The following is a 20,722-nucleotide window of genomic DNA, read 5'->3' on the forward strand; positions in this document are numbered from 1 at the left end:
TCAACCAATGTTACCTTAGTTTCTTGAGGTTTTTGAATTGATATTAAGATGTAAAGCCGTAAAGTAATCTAAAAGTATTTAGATGAATAATTGATATAAATGTGATATTTTTATATTAATTAAAAGATGAATAATTTATATATTAATTAAGGTAGAATTTTTAAATTTGAATTTTTTGAATAAATTAAAAGTTTATAACGTTAGTCTATAATTGTAAGCCTTAACAAAGAATTGACTCAACTTGTAAAGGGGAATAAAATGCGATGTGTCGTCACAGGTTCAGACGAGTGGGAGGCGACTCATCATATGTACATAAGTCATTTGTCTTGGCGCAAGGGAATTGAACATTGGGAAATAGTACTGCAAATTGCGTGGTTGTATACGACTCGTCCTGGAGTCTACTAGGCGGTTTTCCGCGTGGCTCTTCATCATTTTATTAAGTAATCTAGTGTTGAATCAAAAGTGGAATATAACGAATTGAGATGAGTCTATATAATTTTAATTATCTGAAAAACTCGTATCATATGTGATATTCAAAACTTAAAAGACAACCACAAAATGAAAGGAAAGCTATTTGCTAAAGGGTTGGATTCCGAATTCAAAAAATAGTTTGTACTTGTAGGCGTTGTAGCTGGACCAAAGCTAAAATTTCAAAATATTTTTTACTATTGATATCTCTATCCGCTCATGCCAACACTTTTGTAAATTGTATAACTTATTCAACATGGTTTTCAATTTAAGTTAAATCAAAATAAACAACATATCATCATCCCTGAATGTACAACTCTAACTTATGATGATACATGCCTTATTATGTTGGACAACTCACTCCTAACTCGTAAGTCTTCAATTGTCTCCAAGTCTAACGTCATATAGTAGAAAGCACGAAAATGGCTAGGATTGCAATACAAATTGCATGATCTCGTATGGTTTGTATTTTAGTCCATCTTAGTAATTTGTCAAACAATTTCTATTTTGCGACATAATTTGATCACTTTTACTCTCTATTTTATTTTTAAATGATCTCACACTATAATCCACATTACACAACTTCATAATCTTTGTGTCATTTCTAATCAAAGTAAAATCACAGAGACAATGAAGTATAAGCTAGGAAATTTGGATAGGTAAAATGAACAATTAAGAGTGTAGATTAGAAAATACACCATCAGAGAGTGTGCACAATAAATATGTTGTATGCTAAGTCTATATTAGACTAATTCCATTTTCTTAACTAATTCCATTTTATTTTATTGAGATTGCTATTGATAGTAGTATGTTAGAAGAAAAATTTCATAATTAATAGTAATATAAAAAAAATATTATATTTTTTCAAGCTGAAATATTTCATAATTAATAGTAATATAAAAAATTTCATAATTAATAGTAATATAAAAAAAATATTATAGTAATAATTAATAGTAATATAAAAAAATATCATAATTAATAGTAATATAAAAAATAGAAGAAAAAAAATTTCATAATTAATAGTAATATAAAAAAAATATTATAGTAATAATTAATAGTAATATAAAAAAAATATTATGTTAGAAGAAAAATTTCATAATTAATAGTAATATAAAAAAATATCATAATTAATAGTAATATAAAAATTTCATAATTAATAGTAATATAAAAAAAAATATAAAAAAAATAGTAATATAAAAAGTATACAGAACCCACGGTTCCTAATGTTGTTCCCTAATGAACATTCTCAATAATTAAGAAAGATGAAATATTTGTAATTAGAGTAGTGATAAAGATAAATTATAATAGTTTTAATTGTAGGTGAAAAACGTATAGAGATCATATGAATAAAATAAAAATGAAAATATAGATAAAAGAAAATATATTCTTTATGAATTAGATATTTATATTGATTTTAATCGTACGTGAAAAATATCTAGAGACCATGAGAATAGACTATTGAAATTTTATTATAAAATACAAGAACACTAATGTCTAACATATGTAAAATTAAGGATTAAATATTATAATTATGAGATGAAAAAAACAATCTTTGTAAAAATGACAAATAAACCGCCGAAAATTACAAATAAAAATCGAAAAAATTATCGTGATTAATACAACTTTTTATTAATTTCCTTACAATATTATTAACTTTTGATTAATCATCAATAACATCTGAAATAATTTTTTTTTTTAGAATAATACCAAAGTTTAAGGCAGCTATAAAATGAAGCATTTTTACTTGCCAGAAAAGATAAAGGATAAAGCAAGCTGAACAACCATCTAAAAACGAACACAACAGCCTAAGAGCAAGAGACCTACCCGCTCTCTTTCTCTCACCTAATCCGCCATTGATAAGAGCTTCTACTTACTCTCCATTTTAAGAAGCTAATAATGCCAGTCTCTCTCCAATTCTTAACCTCTACTTCTTCTTCCACCACCTCATTTTCCTTCATTATTGGTCTCTTTCGTTACCCATCACTATTTTCCTCTAATTTGTCGGCTACTCCTTTTCAATTTCATCATCATCATCTTTCTCTTCAAAACCAAAGTAATCAGTATACCTCGAATTGCAGCAGTAATGGAGGCGGCGGAACCCTTTTATGCAGAAGTTATAAGAAATGGAATTTTAACGAACTATCCAAAACCCTTCACAGTTCCGGATTTAGGTCGAAGGATACGGTTGACTTTCGTCGAAATCTGTCGACTTTCTCGGCGGGTTCTGATGATTATAGTCCTAGCAATAGCAGTGGTGATCCCTTTAAAGAAGCTGATGAAGCCGACAGCGATGCGGAAGAGGAAGACCAGGCTTTGAATTTCCCTGAAGTTGATCGTTGGGATGTTTTGGGTTTAGGCCAAGCTATGGTAATAATTTTTTTGTGCCTTATTGGGTGTTTTTTTTTAAAATTTATTGAGTGTGCTGAATTGTGGTATGATTTGGTTATATGTTTTGACTGGTTTCTTGTACATTGCAATTTGGGTAGAAGATTGGGCTTTGATATGTCCTGCATTTTTGTCATTGACAAATTTGCTTTGTATTGTGCTTTCAATGAAATCAATGTTCAAGTTTCTTCTGTGCTAGTCCCTCCCTTTGAATTTGTTGTAGGCAAATATAAAAAAGTGGACGAAATAGATATATGGATGAAATGATAGGGAGAGTGAGGTTCAAAGAGGAAATACGAGAAAACAGAAAAAATAGAAATGTAACAAAATTAAATGAAGGAGCCAAAATACAAAATTGTGTCAAATTAAAATGGATAAAGATTATTACTCTATTATTGTGTCTAGAAAAATGGGGAATCTAAATTGAATTTAAAAGGATTTATTTTGCTTGTTTTACTTCTTTGGGTTAATCAATGAAACATGGGATGGTCACTCATCATGCACAAGCTATTAGCGAACCGGTAAGGAATATAGAAAGTTGAAACTTGGTGGACAGGACTTAAAAGGAAAGCAAGAAAGACCAAGGATGATTTGGAAGGCTAGAGTGGAAAGAGATATGAAAGATTTAGACATACATGTTGAGATGGTAGAAAATCGAATTGAATGGAATATGGATAAGAATCCATGTAGATGACAATTGGAATTCGGAAAATTGGTTCATTTAGCTAACCCCAATCTTTTGAGGTTAAGACTTTGGTGTTGTTGTTGTATTGATTTTGCCTTGTAGGCAGGATTTTTGTTGATGGTAACTTATAGTCATAGTCATATTTATATATCATATATATGTAAGCCTTTTTGAACTGTGCTCTGCCCATCGTTGGAACAACCATCAAAATTGCATGCGAGATTTTTTCTTGTCCAATGTATACTAAAAGGGACCGAGGGTGTATTACATTATTATGACATGACATCCAATTTTCGTAAAGGTTGATCTTCTTATTGTGTTTTTGCTTATTGACATGCTAAAAATGAATATTAGGTGGAGTCTTGATTGCGTATGTGTTGTTTTGTCATTGATGGTGGAGTCTTGATTTCGTATGTGTTGTTTTGTCATTGATGATACACAACTTGCTATGACTTAGTAATTGTGTTTCATTTTGATTTCCTTCTCTTTCTTGTCTTGAATATAGGTCGACTTTTCAGGAGTTATTGATGATGAATTTCTTGAGAGATTGGATTTAGAAAAGGGAACAAGGAAGCTTGTAAACCATGAGGAAAGAGGTGAAGTGTTGAGTGCAATGGATGGTTGTAGCTATAAAGCTGCCGCTGGTGGATCGTTGTCCAACAGCCTAGTTGCTCTTGCTAGGCTTGGCAGTCTTCCTGTTGGAGGGCATAAACTAAATGTAGCCATGGCAGGCAGTGTTGGTAGCGATCCATTGGGTGGGTTCTACAGGTGAGAGTTTGTAAAGAATCAAGTAATATATATATATACTGAAATTGGAATTAAAGAAGAGAAGTTGTTAGGTTTTCGATTATATTTCTGTGTAAGTATGAAAATAAAAGAAGATAGTATACCCCACTTCGAGAGGAGGCTCTCTCCCAGGTGAGCAAGCTCAATAACAAACTTTTTGATACCCAATACAATGCATGCATCAGGTATTTAAACAAAACAAGAAATAACAACCTGCTGACATCACTAACAATTTAATGACATCATAATACAGCCAAAATATTAATTAATTAATTCTTCAATTCTTAGCTGCTCTTTTCCTTGTATATGTGAATAGGACCGGCGGTTTATTGGGCTAGACCAGTTGAGTTCTTGCATTACCTCCCACCCAAAAAGCCACCTTGTCCTCAAGGTGAAAGTCAGGAAAGCGAAGATCAAGAGAAGCATAGTCCTCCCAAGTTGCCTCAAAATCTGGAAGGCCCTTCCATTTGACAAGCACTTTCGCTGTTATAGTTCCTCCAATAGAAGCATTACAAACCCCCAAAATCTCCTCTGGTTCAGCCATCATAATCATATCCTCAGTATGCTGGGCAGGAATAGTAGGGCACACCGGCGCAGAGCCAACGGCCTTCTTGAGTTGGGAGATGTGGAAGACCGGATGTATCTTGGATTCTGGAGGTAAGGATAACTTATAGGCAACCTTCCCGATTCTCTCCAAAACTTCAAAGGGCCCGAAGTAACGAGCAGCAAGCTTTTCATGTAGCTTAGTAACTACAGATTTTTGACGGTAGGGTTGGAATTTCAAAAACACCAAGTCCCCTACTGCAAACTCCATATCTCTCCTTTTAACATCAGCCTGGTGTTTCATGATTTGCTGAGCCCGAAGTAGCTGAGCCTTCAAATCATCGAGTATGGCATCCCGTTCTTGCAGCTGCTCTTCAGAGATGAATTTGCAGTGCTACCCTGCTCAAAACGGATCAATGTAGGGGGTCTCGTCCATATAAGGCCTTAAAAGGCGTACATGATACAAAGTTGTGGTGGGAAGTATTATACCAGTAATCTGCCCAATCCAACCACTTACTCCAGCTTTTAGGTTTCTTTCCAATGAAACACCTGAGATAAGTTTCTAGCCCCTTGTTCACCACTTCACTTTGTCCATCCGTTTGTGGGTGATAAGCTGTGCTCCTTTTTAAGTAAGTGCCTTGGAGGCGAAATAACTCCCGCCAGAAATGACTCAAAAATTTTATCGCGATCGAAGATGATAGTGGAAGGAAAGCCATGTAATCTAACCACCCCATGAATGAACGCTGCTGCCACTCCTTGGGCCGTAAAAGGATGCTTTAGAGGAATGAAATGGGCATATTTAGTCAAGCGATCCACCACCACCAATATCGTGTCGTACCCCTGAGATTTTGGCAGCTTCTCAATGAAGTCCATAGTCAAATCTTCCCAAACCCGAGATGGAATTGGTAATGGCTGCAGTAGTCCCGCGGGACTAAGGGTTGAGTGTTTGTTTCGTTGGCAGACAATGCAAGAGGATACGTATTTGGATACACAACGCCGCATCCCCGGCCAATACCATTCCCGAGCCAAACGCTGATAAGTTTTAAAATCTCCCGAGTGACCACCCATGGCTGAATCATGGTACTCCGTCAACAATTTGGTGACCAAGTTTGAATCACCTGGAATAACAATCCTGCCTTTGTATTTAAGAATCCCATGTTCAATGCTATAGCCTTTAGGCACTGATTGTCCTTGTTGAATGGCTTGAACCAGTTGCTGAGTAAATGGATCAGCGTGTAATTGATGTTGGAAATCCTCCCATTTGATTCCTCCAGCTGAAATTAGAGTGCTACACTCCATATCGGGATGTTCCTTACGAGACAACGCATCAGCCACCTTATTATGAGCCCCCGGCTTTTACTGAATTTTGAATTCATAACCAAATAATTTACTCATCCACCTCTGATACTCCGATCCCACTTCCTTCTGAGCCATGAGGAACCTGAGACTTTGTTGATCCGTACGTATAATGAATTTCCAACCCAAAAGATATTGGCGCCATTTCATCACTGAAAGGACAATTGCCATTAACTCCTTTTCGTACACGAATTTTTGCCGAGCTCGCTGCCCCAATACCTTGCTAAAAAAGGCTAAGGGATGTTCTAATTGCATAAGCACCGCACCAACCCCAAACCCAGATGCATCCGCTTCAATAATGAACAATTGATTGAAGTCTGGCATGGCCAGAACAGGAACCTGAGTCATAGCTTTTTTCAGTGTTGTAAAGGCTTGGGTGGCCTCTTCACTCCATCCAAATTGGTCTTTCTTGAGTTGTGCAGTTAGAGGAGATGCTATGGTGGCATAGCTTTTCACAAACTTGTGATAATAACCCGTTAAACCCAAAAATCCACGGAGTTCCCGAATGTTTTTAGGAACAGGCCAAGAAGTGATTGCTGAAATTTTCGATTGATCTACCGCCACCCCGGATTGTGAGATAACATGCCCCAGATACGCCACCTCTTCCTTCGCAATATCACATTTCTTCCAATTCGCGAAAAGTTGATGTTTAGAGAGTAACTCCAACACCTGTTGTAAATGTATTCTGTGTGCCTCCCATGACGTGCTGTAAATCAATATGTCATCGAAAAAGACCAACACGGACTTCCGTAAGTAAGGTCGGAACACCTCATTCATAACCGCTTGGAAGGTGGCCGGAGCGTTGGTTAAACCGAAGGGCATGACCAAGAATTCATAGTGACCCTCGTGTGTACGGAAGGCTGTTTTGTGGATATCCTCGCGCCTCATTCGTATCTGATGATACCCGGATTTTAGGTCAAGTGTACTGAACACCTTGGCACCACTCAACTCATCCAATAACTCATCTATGACCGGAATCGGAAACTTATTTGGAACCGTAGCCCTGTTAAGCGCCCGATAATCGACGCAAAAACGCCACGACCCATCCTTTTTCTTCACCAACAGGACAGGACTAGAGAATGGGCTCTGTGAAGGTTGAATTATTCCTGCTGTCAATATGTCTGCAATTAAAGACTCTATTTCATCCTTCTGTCCCTGGGGGTATTTGTAAGGACGTAGGCTAATAGGGTCAGTACCCTCCTTGAGTACTATGGCGTGATCATGGGTTCTCTCAGGAGGTAAGCCCGAAGGCATGTCGAATACATGCTTAAACCCCTGCAGAACAGAATGTAGTACTGAAGGAATTTGCCCCATATCTAATTCACCAGCTACTTGTTGATCACTTGACATTTGATTAAACTCTACCAAATAACCTCCACCTTCCTTTTGCAAGGTTCGTATCATCGCTTTTAATGAAATTTTAGTTCTTCCAAGTGAAGGATCTCCCTTAAGTGTTACATGCTCCCTCCCCAGTTGAAATTTTAAGGTCTGAGTTTTCCAATTAGTCATTATAGTACCCAATTTTTCAAGCCATTGTACCCCTAAAATAATGTCAGAATTTCCTAAGGGAAGAGGGAGGAAATCCTCAATGACAGTCATACCTGGGAGTTGCAGATTCACTTCTTTGCACAGCCCTGTTCCACGCACGGACTCCCCTGTTCCCAATGAAACACCGAAGGATTTTGTCGGAGTAAGTGGGACGCCCAACGTTTCAACCACCTCCTTCGATATGAAGTTGTGAGTTGCCCCTGGATCAATCATAATCACTACTTCCTTGCCCAGTTTATAGCCCAGCAACTTAAGAGTGCGTGGGCTCGTAAAACCCATCACCGAGTTGAAGGATATTTTGGGCTGAAGCTCTTCCACCATTTCTGTCGGCGTCATCTCTTCTGTTTGCTCTACCACATTTAAGTTCACCTCCTCTCCGTACTCATCATCCTGTGAAATCAATACGCTAAGCTCTCTTCGACGACATTTATGGCCGATAAACCATTTCTCATCACACCTAAAGCATAAACCCTTCTCTCTCTTCTGTTGGACCTCCCGTTCTGTGAGTCTCCTTATTTCTCCAGGTTTTTGGTTCATGTTTGTGGTAGTGAAGGTTTTGCTTTGGGGTGTGGTTTGATTCTGGGCAGCAGTAGGGAAGCTCGTTGAGTATGAAGATGATGGAAAGGTGTTTAGGGTCTTTGGGTTGTATTTTGGAAAAGGAGCAGTTTGGGTTTGGACTGAATACTTGTGGGTAGGCCCAATTTTCAGTTTCTCTTCAACTTTAGCCGCCAAGTCCATTGCCTGGTCCAAAGTAATTGGGCCTAGCAATCTTACCTCGGCCCGTACTTCCTCCTTAAGGCCATTTATAAATTGTCCCATAGCAATCTCTTCAGGTACACCTTCTAGGGGAGTCAAGAGTTCAATAAACTTTTTGCGATAATCGCCCACCTCTCCTACCTGGCGGTTGTTCAGCCATTGTTCCCGAAGTGTGCCGGCGGAGGTGGATTGGAACTTCCTCAGAATTAGTCCCTTCATCTCGCCCCAAGTGGTCATAGGATGACGCATGTGCTCCCACTGATACCAAAAGAGTGCGTCGCCCTCCAGTGCCACCACCGCGGCCTCCAACTTGTCCTCCTCAGAGAGCCGGTAAAAATTAAAGAAACGTTCGGCACGGAGGATCCATCCATCTGGGTTCTCACCATTGAAGGCTGGCATATCCAACTTCTTAAATCTCCAGTTAGCGCCGTTGTCATGATTCACACCCAGACCACCGTCTTCTTGAATACGAGATTGATTTGGCGATCCACGAGGTTGTACCCTAGCATTCGATTCCCCGGACTCACCTTCAAGGCGTGAGCGAAGAGCTCCCAACGAGTTATGTACCTCTTGCTGAAAACGCTCTTGGTCCTCACGGTTGTGCGCCACCTTCCCATCCAACTGCAGCGAAAAAACAACCAGTTCTCGCCGGAGATGTTCAAACAACTGTTGCTGCTGCTCGGCGCGTGAATTAGCGAGAGCATTTGCGATCTCCTCAGCCACGATCGAGCGCATCTCCGTCATACCTTGTTCCAGTTGTTCGACTCTTTGCGTCACCATCGCCACTGTTCACCGATCGAACGATGCTCTGATACCAGGTTTGTAAAGAATCAAGTAATATGTATATACTGAAATTGGAATTAAAGAAGAGAAGTTGTTAGGTTTTCGATTATATTTCTGTGTAAGTATGAAAATAAAAGAAGATAGTATACCCCACTTCGAGAGGAGGCTATCTCCCAGGTGAGCAAGCTCAATAACAAACTTTTTGATACCCAATACAATGCATGCATCAGGTATTTAAACAAAACAAGAAATAACAACTTGCTGACATCACTAACAATTTAATGACATCATAATACAGTCAAAATATTAATTAATTAATTCTTCGATTCTTAGCTGCTCTCTTCCTTGTATATGTGAATAGGACCGGCGGTTTATTGGGCTGGACCAGTTGAGTTCTTGCAGAGTTCTCTTTATTTCTTCTTTCATTTATCGAGCTACTCCTTTATGGATTAGTTATCTGCACTTTGCTAGATACCGTGCTTGTTAGTCTCTGAGTTCCTCAGAATTTCTGCTATACTCTCTGTAATTATACTTTAATTACATTACCCAAGTGTCTGAGCAAACCTGGCAATTATGGAATTCCTCAAATTGGTTATTGCCTTTGCATTTGTGCTAGTGTTTTCAATTAATATACTTTTTAATTTCTCGGAGAACCCTACTTCCTCGTGCAAGCTATTATGTAGAAATAGATCTGTTAATTGTTACTGTCTATTATATTGCTTTTGGTGTAAGTATATTTATATCATTATATGTTAAGCTTTGCAAAGCACAGCCGGTAATGTTGTAGTGTTTTATACTTGTGTAGGGCCAAATTGCGTAGGGCAAGTGTGAATTTTCTTTCTGCACCAATTAAAGACGGCACAACCGGGACAGTGATAGTTCTTACAACTCCTGATGCCCAGCGCACAATGCTTGCATATCAGGTGTCTGTTCTTTTTACTATCTTATATTGTATGCAGTCAAAACTGATTTTGTATCTTGTCTATGAACTGATGAGTGCAAACACTTCTTTCATGGTACCTGAATCATGTTTTGTGCGTGTTTCTAGATTCTTGGACTGGATTATGTGATTTTCTCTTGTTGGTGATATTGTTACTGTGAGAATAGGGAAGAAGCGATGACCCAAACAAATTGACTGAAGTTTGACGACTGCGGACATGGACGAGCTCATTGTTATTAATTTATATTTTATCTTTCAATTTTATATCTTGTCTTTTAGAGTCCTTAGTAGATAGAATTGTTATTAGATTAGATTTTCTTTTAAAGTCAGTAGGATTTATTTTCTTTTAAAAAGGAGCTTATGAACCAAGAGATTTCAGAATTCAGATCTTAGTCAATAAAAGTTCAGTTTGCAAGTTGACATACTTTCTTGTGTTCTTATTTTGTGAGTGAAGCAAGTGAGAGTCACAAACAAATCCATGAAGATCGAGTGAGTGAAGCTTGATTGTAGCAAAAGGCGAGAGCTTTTGTGAGAGAAGCAAGACGTCTCATCACGATTCACAGCTGAGCAGTTGAAATATTGTTCAACCACCGGTTGCATTGTGTGAATATTCCCGTGCTACTAATTATCGTTTTATACACACCTAATTTGGTCTTTTGGCTATATTTGGTGCACTTTGGCCAGTTCAAGTGAGTCTGATCATTATCCTCCCGAGTCTCATCTTCTTCCTTGCCTAGAGATTTTCTAGTGTTAATACTTTATATGTTAAGAAAGTTAGTTCAAATCTCACTGAGTTGAAGTTTGGTAAGGACCAAATGTATGCAGCTTGCCTTTCAAAGTTACATAGCAGAGAATGGTTGCCATGGCTATTTACAGTAACCTGCAAAATCCTTCCGAAAAACCCAAATTAACAAAAGTTAGGACAACACAGAGGATGTATGATAACATTGTGCTGGTGCTTGCAAGGCCATTGCAAGAAGCCTGATTTCCTTTAGGTGAAGACTAGAGTGTTCAGATACGCAATTTATTGTGATTTGCAGAGGCCTGAACATTGAAATGATATGGGAATTTTAGTAGATTGTTTTGAACTCTGATTGGATTATAACTTTACTTCTTGTATCTTAGCTTTGTCAACTTTTTTTTTTTGTAAGAATAATTTGCGAATTACAGTCTTAAAGTTTAGCGCTTTTGCAAATTGAAGCCTCAATGTTTATTTTTGCAAATTACAGCCACAAAAGTATCAAAGTTTGCAGGTTCAAGCCAAAACACATAATTCCGACTATTTTGATGGTCGGAATTTTAGGTTAAGTGGTCGGAATTCTGTGTTTTTGGCCTGAACCTGTAAATTTTGATACTTTGGTGGCTGTAATTCGCAATATATAAACATTAAGGCTGTAATTTGCCAAATTGCTAATTATCCTTATTTTTGACAATTGATATTTTCTAAAATCTTTTGCTTATTTGAGTCATAACATAATTATTCGTAGTCCCGTGCATTTCACTTGCTGACTTGTGAACATTTTATGTGCATTGCATGATCTAAGTATATCTCAGATTTTGTATTTATTTCATTGCTTTCTGTCATATTCTTTATGCTTTCATGGCCTTACGATTTGCTTAAGCACATGCTAATCTATTCGAAATTACCAACTTGGAAGCTTACTCTTGTATCTTATTCTGACTGCAGGGCACGTCATCCGAAGTTAACTATGATCCTGGATTATCTGAAGCAGTTTCCAAGACAAATATTCTTGTTGTTGAAGGTTATTTATTTGAACTTCCACATACTATTAAATCAATTACAAAAGCATGCAAGGATGCACACAGCAACGGAGGTCTTGTTGCTGTTACTGCATCAGATGTGTCCTGCATTGAGAGGCACTATGACGATTTCTGGTTAGTTAAACTTGACAAGATTTATATAACTGATCTTAGTGTCGAGTCACATATACAAATACTTGTCATATACAGCTTCTTTTGGTTTAACAATGCTCATTTGGGGGCATATAATGAAGTTATGGAACTCATGATAAATTTTATGGGGTTTTGTGGAGAATGCAAACGAGTATTGATGTTAAGGGATCTTCACCAGAAAATATTTATCTTTCTTTATTGAAGACTGATCTAAATAAAACTGGGTGGTGACAGAAATTAATGAGTGAGTTTGCTAATGGATATGCAATATCTTGGATGTCCATGTGGAATATGCATAATTGCGGTTTTTGTCACTATAAATTACAAAAACAACGCTTTCACTCCAAATACATCTCGAGTACATAAGACCACATTAACACCCGAAAATGCCTCTAAGCCTTATCTAATATGGGATCAAAAGCCACTCTATAGTTTCTAAATTAGCACCTATCATATTTCAAGGAATCAGCGGGTATGCTGTTGTTCTGGTTCCTATCCCACTACCCACTGCAGTGGTGGATTTTGCACCAAACTTTCAAGGGGTCATCAAATGGGTCTGCGTAAAATATTGAGAAGGCCAATAGAAAATATCCTACTTTTGCGGAAGGTTGAGGGGCGTGGGCCATTGGGCCCCTCTACAAGATCCTTGTCTACTAGTCGATATTCGATAATAGCCTTCAAGCTAATTGCTGGCTACATTTCTGCTCTAAATTGGTACATAAGCATAATTATCTAAGGTTCCTTTTTTCGTTACGGATACATCAGTATGTAAAGCTGTATCTATGAATTTCCAAGTGTCTTTTGGTGCATTTAGTAGACTTTCTTTAGTAGGGTTATTGAATCAGATCCCCTCCGTTCATCAAATTAAGATCTCTTGAAAACTGTCTCTTTCGAGCTACATTATGTGTTTTCTTCCAAGAAATAACTAATATACGGCATCTCATATATTTCAGGGAAATAATCGGGAACTATGCTGATATAATATTTGCAAATAGCGATGAAGCTAGGGCTTTGTGTAATTTTTCATTGTCGGAAAGCCCAATTTCAGCAGCAAGGTATTTAAGCCATTTTGTCCCACTTGTTTCTGTAACGGATGGCCCCCGAGGATCCTACATTGGTGTCAGAGGGGAAGCTATATACATCCCTCCGTCACCTTGTGTACCAATAGACACATGTGGAGCAGGAGATGCATATGCTTCCGGGATTTTATATGGTATATTACGAGGCGTATCAGATCTGAAAGATATGGGTGCATTAGCAGCCAAGATTGCAGCGGTAGTTGTTGGCCAACAAGGGACTCGACTTAGGGTTCAAGACGCTGTTGAATTGGCAGAGTCATTACATTCTGTCTCGAGGATTCCTCAATTCGACTAGAGTTTACTCATGTTCGTTCATACCATGTATGCCGAACATAGCGAATTTTTCATATTAGTCCGCTTGTCTATATTAATTTGTATTCTTCATTGTATATTACTGATCATAACTCAAAGAGGAAAATCACTTTACTTCTTGTTTGCTTCGTTAAATCCTAGCTTTTCAAGTAAGAGTGACTTTGGTCTTCGAGTAGGGTGCCAAAATTTGCAGCCAAGAATGGATATGTCGTATCGTATGCATGTGGAGTCTTGAACGTTGAACCAAGACAATGGCGAGTAATGAGATATTTTCAAACCTTCTATTTATGTATTGATTTTTGTTTTCGGTTTCAATACAGAAATAAAATCTATTTTGAAAATTTAATTATTAAAACATGTTTTGGGCGTGCCACTTACAAGTAGAAATTAAACATAAAGCTTTTTGGGCAATAACTTATTAAGGACCTTCAACTTTAACCTCTAAGATTTGATCTAAATTGACTTGAGGAGATTCGTCTAAAGGCATATGAAACTTCACGTTTCTGCAAGGAAAGAGCAAAGAGGTTGCATGATAAAGGAATTTAAGGATGGAGAGCTCCTACTTATATTCAACTCCTGTTTTGTTAGTTTTTTGAAAAACAAAAAGCATGGTAGAATGACCCATGTCCGTTAATTGTGCTGAACAATGAAAAGAGAGACCTTCAAATTTAACGGTTGTAGAAATTAAAGAAAAAGAGAGTTTAAGGAATAAAGGTGATGAGATTTTTAAGAAGTCGAAAGGAAAAAGACAGGAGCATGGTTATCAGAATTCCGATTCTGATCTACGATTATTCGATCTTACGATTCAAAAATAAGTAACCAATTCGGATCGTAGGTAGGATTTTAATGTGGTACAATCGTGCGATCACACTTTGCTCAAGAATTTAGGTGGTATGATCATAACACGATTCTACGATCCTACGATTTAATGATCCGTTCCTACATGGGTAGTTTCAATCGTAAAATATTTTCATATAATACATATTTCAATTACGTATAGATAAAGAATTACAATAATTATATCAATACCTTTGTAAAATTCAAGTTTTTCTTGATTTGCAGTTTAACAATGATTATTATAAGTTTTTTTTTTTAAAACATTCTAGATGAAGTCAAATAAGTTTTTACTTATACCTTGAAAATTAAAAAGAGAACAAATAAAATTGATAATCAGTAATGTAATTCAAAGCATATTAATGCATTTTGTAGGATCACACAATCCTACGATCCAATTCTACCGATTTTGATCCTATCCCCTCAACAATCCTAGGTAGAATTCCGATCCTTATTACCTTGGACAGGAGAAAGAGTTAATCAAGGAAAATTGCAGAAATTAAAGGAAAAGAGAGTTTTAAGAATAAAGGTGATGAGACTTTAAAGGAGTCGAATAAAAAAAGACGGGAAAAAGAATTAATCCAGGAAATGCTTGAGTTAACAGAGAAAAGTTAGGAATGTGTAGGAGAAGAGAAAATGTAGTATTAGTTTCATCTTCAACATTCATTTATAGGGAGTATGCAATATATATACCCCTTAGGATTAATTTTTATTTCATCAGTTGTAATTCACATTATTAGAAAGTTTAATATAAATTAAGAGAGGTTTATTTCTTAAGTTATATTTTGTTACTTTATATTTGGTAATTTTGTCTCATTCCTATAGTTGCATTTTGTGAGAGGTGTTATATTTCGCATTATTTTATAATTGTCAAAAGGCCAAAATCCATTGCAGTTAGAGCTGTCATATTGTGAGAGCCTGAGAGGTGTTATATTGCATATTGTCTCATTCCTATAGTCTCATCACCTTTATTCTTAGAACTCTCTTTTCCTCTAATTTCCACAAATTGTTAGAGCTGTAGCAAAATTTGGTCTTCTAATAGTTATAAAATAATATGAACTATAATATCTCTCACAAAATACAACTATAGGAATAAGACAAAATAACCAATATAAAGTAACAAAATATAATTTAAGAAATAAACCTCTCTTAATTTATATTAAACTTTCTAATGATGTGAATTACAACTGATGATTTAAAAAACTAAACTTAAGGGGTATATATATTGCATACTCCCTGTAAAGCATTTTCTCTTCTCCAACGCACTCCTAACTTTTCTCTGTTAATTCAAGTATTTTCTTGATCAACTATTTCTCCTGTCTTTTTCCTTTTGATTCCTTAAAAGTCTCATCACCTTTATTCTTATAACTCTCTTTTCCTCTAATTTCTACAAATATTAGAGCTGCAGCGGAATTCAGCCTTCTAGTAGTTATAAAATAATATGAACTATAACACCTCTCACAAAATGCTAACTATAGGAATGTGACAAAATAACCAATATGAAGTAAAAAAATATAACTTAAGAAATAAATCCTCTTATATTTATATTGAACATTCTAATGATGTGAATAACAACTGATGATTTAAAAAACTAAACGTAAGGGTTATATATATTGCGTACTCCCTATAAAATGAATGAAAATAAGGGTTATATATATTGCATACTTCCTATAAAATGAATATTAAAGAGGAAACTAATCCTACATTTTCTTTTCTCCTACGCATTCCTTACTTTTCCCTGTTAATTTAAGCATTTCCTTGATTAAATATTTTTCCCGTGTTTTTTCCTTTAACTCCTTAAAAGTCTCATCACCTTTATTCTTAAAACTCTCTTTTCCTTTGATTTCTACAAGAGTTGACAAATCAACAACTATAGAGCTAGGAGTGTGCATCGGTCCAAACCCGGATCGGATCGACAGAAATCTGTTGGATCGGAAGATCGGATTTTTATCAGACCGGTTTAATCTGGTCCAGTCTCGGTCTAACCCAACTTCCTCCTGGTCAGTTCGGGGTTTAGGCCGGTTAGACTAGAAAGCAATTTTTAATACCAAAAATAAATTAAAATATGGAAGATTTTAAAATAATTTAGCAAATTAATTATTATAAAATTAAAATATTTGAGTTAAAAAAACTATTTTGTGTTAGAAATAAGAAATATAAAGTCCTTTAGATAAGCATATACATAAAAATCGTAAATATTATTCCTCTTCAAAATTACTTTTATATATATATATATATATATATATATATATATATATATATATATATATATATATATATATATATATATATATATATATATATATATATATTCGGTCTAATTCGGATTTTTTCGAGCTTAGACTGGATCGGACCGAAAACCCGAAATAACGAATAAGTAAGACCCAAAGCCTGGACCAGATGCAACTGATCTGATTCAATTTAAGTCCGATTTCAACCGATTTCGGTCCAAACTGCCGTTTCGATTTTATTTTGCACACCCCTACATAAAGAAAAAAACCTTTGGAGCTCACAATAGTCACAAGTTAATAACCCATAAGTTCAAGCCAATATTCCAATGAGTATCGTACAACTAATGACCTCAAAAAACACAATTTATGTCTATATAACTTTTTAATCTCTTTCGATCTCATGTGTTTGTGGAAGAGGACATTAATGTTTTAGTCCTATTTATTTATATAATGCTTGGACTAGCTTGAGAGAGGGCACGCATCTCATTTTTGACATATGTGTTTGTGTAGTCTTAATACTTTTTAGCAAACTTAGTTGCTTCCATGGTTGAGTTTATTCTTTTCCTAATTGAATTAAAGTAGTGTCATTATTCATATTGACATGAAATTAAAACTAGTTTTTTTTTTTTTTTTTTTAATAATTAAAACATATTTTTTCCTAGAATTAACATTATTTTTTTTAAATCTATCATATTGAATATGCCCCTTTTTGTTGCCATGACTCACATTAATTTTTCGATTTTCCTCTGCTCATTTAATTTATTTTTTCATTTCATTTTTACATTATTACCACTATTATTTACTTTTCTTGATTTTTTTACCTCAAATGTAGTTAGTGTTATTTCTTTGGTACATAAGGAGAACCACTCGGTCTTCTCTATGTGCCATGAAATTAAAACAAAGAGAAATGAAGTAACTTTTAAGAGAAGTATGGAAAATTGTAATACTTTGTCATTTGGTCAATAAATGTGATATTAAATAGAGATGATGAAATGTGTGGAATTGTGGCAGATACTTTCTCATTCCATTCTACTTCTACTTGCAATTGATAGTGATATTTTCCCACACATGTTGTAACAATTAATTGCAAGTATTTCAAAATAATGATAATTTAAGATAAGACTTTAATTGTATAAATTATATTAAAAGAAGATAGTAGTGTTCATTTTCATAGTAAGAAAAAATGCAAAATTAGTATGACAACTCAAAAAATAAATTAATGTAAATTCAGTGGGAAATACGGAGTAGAATCAGCCTAAGCAAATCTATTTGATGATCCGTAAATCCGAGAATTCGATTAAAAATACTATTTGAATCTAAGGATATCAAATTTGAAATTATAATTAAAATATAGGATATCAAAATTTTAAGATTTAGATACCCGACTATCCGATATTTATAGAATAGTCAGATATCAAATATTAAAATTTTAAGATTCAGATACCCGACTGTCTGATATTTATAGAATAGTGAGATATCGGATATTTGATATTATTTCGGATAGTTGGATATCGGATATTTCAATGGAGTAAAACACTCTTACAAATGAAGTATTACAATTGAGTAAGAGATAAACAAAGACTATGTGTTTGGCTTAGGAGTTATGTATTTGATGTGTTTTGGATGTACATGAGAGCTCACTATTTATAGAGATGAATATAATTAATGAGCAATACAATATTAATGCTATGAATTAAATATAACAAAACTGCTACAAGGACTTTGAAATGCCAAAACAGAATCGAGCCATATGGGTGCTCGTTCGAGCAGCCTCCTGTTGCAGCTACCGACTTCTTCTATATAGGTTGCTCATTCGAGCATATACCTGCTCGTTCGAGCACTTGAACAGCCAACACTCTGTGACATTCTAACCATCAAGCTCGTTCAAGGCAAATAGCTTCACCTAGATGCCTCGTTCAAGGCATCTTTGACTGGGCCATAATCTCTTGTAATTCCTCATTAATTTCATTTTTCATGCATCATAATATCCTTGTTTAAGTATCTCAATCAATATTCCATAACTTTAGGCTTAACTCATACATTTAAACATCATCATAAACATCCACATTCAACACCATTAAGTCTTATACTTAACTCACCCATTTACACACTCTCGTAGAATTTCATCCCAAGAGTCACACATGAATGCATACATCAAATATGCATTCAAGTCACACCATTACTTCAACGGTGCTCACTAGCTGGATGTAGAAAGAAGACGTTAACCGTTAGATAATGAAGATGTGGCGAAAGATATAACCAACGAACAACGGTGCATTATGTATTTACAGATAAGAGTCGTACAGGCATCTGGAACCTAGAGGGTCCATAATTAACCACATATTCCCTTAAAATGTCTACCTCTAACTACTAGTAGGTCTCATTACGCACACTACAAGACATATGGCAGGATGAAGTAGTCTTCTTTTACCGGTAATACCAGTAAAGTTAATTTATACGGTTAGTCTTGCATAAGAATATCTCAGTATGAAATAAGCTCGTATAGTAAGTTCATTTAACATTTAATTATCGACAAAATGTTTTACACTTATAGTAATTGTAACTCCGTCCCTATTGACAAAATATCAGTTTTTTATATTTTTTATCAAACACAATTAGAGATATTTAGAATTTTATCGATAAATATGTAAAATTAAGTGAAACATTTAGTTAAAATAGAAATGAGTATTTAATTCATAAGGTTGAGATGTGGAAGTTCAATATTTTAATAACTTCCAAATTTGTTTCTAATAGTCTACTAAAGTTCCTAAACAAAATGTGGTTGGTTGCCCACGCGTTGCAATTGTTAAAAGTGTAAAGTGGGCCTATATCTCCTTTACTGGCTTTACACTGGAGAGTTTAATTAGCTTCCTAAGTAATTCTCCTTACACTATAGTCATAATAACAAAAGAGACATCATTATTATCGTATTCGGTATATGCGTTTATAGAAAATAATTAGGTAAAAAACAAGTAAAAAAAGATGTAAAAAGCAAAGGTAAAAACAAGAACACCAACTGAAAATCGACCATGTCGACATTTCAACATTTTAGGGCTTATGAACCCTATTTAAAAACTATTAATCGCTGCTAGGAACAGCCAAAAGTCAAACAAACTCAAGCAACCCATCTTAGGTCATGTATACCAATTACCAAGATCACTTGCTAGGGAGCAATAAGTACTCTTTTTGTCCCATTAATATTTATCATTTAGTAAATCTCATGTGCAACGCCGTTTATGTGCAACCTCCATCAATTCAGCCCCGCTTAATAAGTTTTCCTAAATTGATCTAAACCTTAGAATGCCTTCCAAGACGTAAATTGTCAATCATAGTACTTAAATTGTCAATTCCAAGCATTAACCTCAACATAGACCTAACCTATAATTTATTTGTTTAATATTTATTTTTTATATATAATGTGTTTTTTAAATTCAAGTTTGATACTAAGAGCCAAATCCCAAATAACGTTGAAATTGGTCTTTTAAGCCTTGACTTTGGACTAAGTCTTGGAATTGAAATTTAAAAAAATAAATAAATTATAATATCAAATTTAAGAATTAACACCAAATCCATTTATGTTTTGAAATTAGTCTTTTAAATCTTAGGTTTGGCCTTATAGGTCTTGAATTTGATCTTTAAGTCTTGTATTTGGTATAAAAGTATTAGAAAAATTGAAAAAAATTAGATCACGGGCTATTTGACCCATTTATGAAAGTTACACCCATATAAACATTGCATACAAGATATTTTCACCAGTTATTTGATTCGTATCACTTATTTTTTCTTCGATTATTTTAAGTAATTTTTTCTTGAATATATATATATATATATATATATATATATATATATATATATATATATATATATATATATATATATATATATATTATTAATCTCCAAATTGGACCATTTAATAGAATAGACATTTATTACATTTTCAAGTCCAAAATATTATCGATATAAACAAAAGCCAACTTATTCAAAATTCTACTTAAAACTATTTAATACAAAAATAAAATACGATAATAGTTATACCATCATCATAACATTCTAGAGTGAAATCTTTTTATAAGAGAAATAAGAATCGCATGAACAAATTTGA

The 20,722-nt window shown here is 34.9% G+C and overlaps 1 protein-coding gene across 1 annotated transcript; it reads left to right on the forward strand.

Moving 5' to 3' along the window:
- The first annotated feature begins 2,218 nt into the window (after positions 1–2,218).
- Positions 2,219–13,708, forward strand: LOC130825677 (uncharacterized). Its single transcript, XM_057691019.1, has 5 exons — positions 2,219–2,835; positions 4,044–4,306; positions 10,116–10,233; positions 11,938–12,146; positions 13,118–13,708. Exons 1-5 carry the CDS (start codon positions 2,365–2,367, stop codon positions 13,536–13,538), a joined length of 1,482 nt encoding a protein of 493 aa, XP_057547002.1. The 5' UTR covers positions 2,219–2,364; the 3' UTR covers positions 13,539–13,708.
- The last annotated feature ends 7,014 nt before the right edge of the window (positions 13,709–20,722 follow it).

This window comes from Amaranthus tricolor, chromosome 10 (genome assembly GCF_026212465.1).
Source record: "Amaranthus tricolor cultivar Red isolate AtriRed21 chromosome 10, ASM2621246v1, whole genome shotgun sequence".
Classification (NCBI taxonomy): Eukaryota; Viridiplantae; Streptophyta; class Magnoliopsida; order Caryophyllales; family Amaranthaceae; genus Amaranthus; species Amaranthus tricolor.

Coding starts and splice junctions, on each gene's coding strand:
- LOC130825677 (XM_057691019.1), top strand. CDS start 2,365: ATGCCAGTCTCTCTCCAATTCTTAACCTCTACTTCTTCTTCCACCACC. Junction 2,836..4,043: donor TGGGTTTAGGCCAAGCTATG/GTAATAATTTTT, acceptor TCTTGAATATAG/GTCGACTTTTCAGGAGTTAT. Junction 12,147..13,117: donor AGGCACTATGACGATTTCTG/GTTAGTTAAACT, acceptor CATATATTTCAG/GGAAATAATCGGGAACTATG.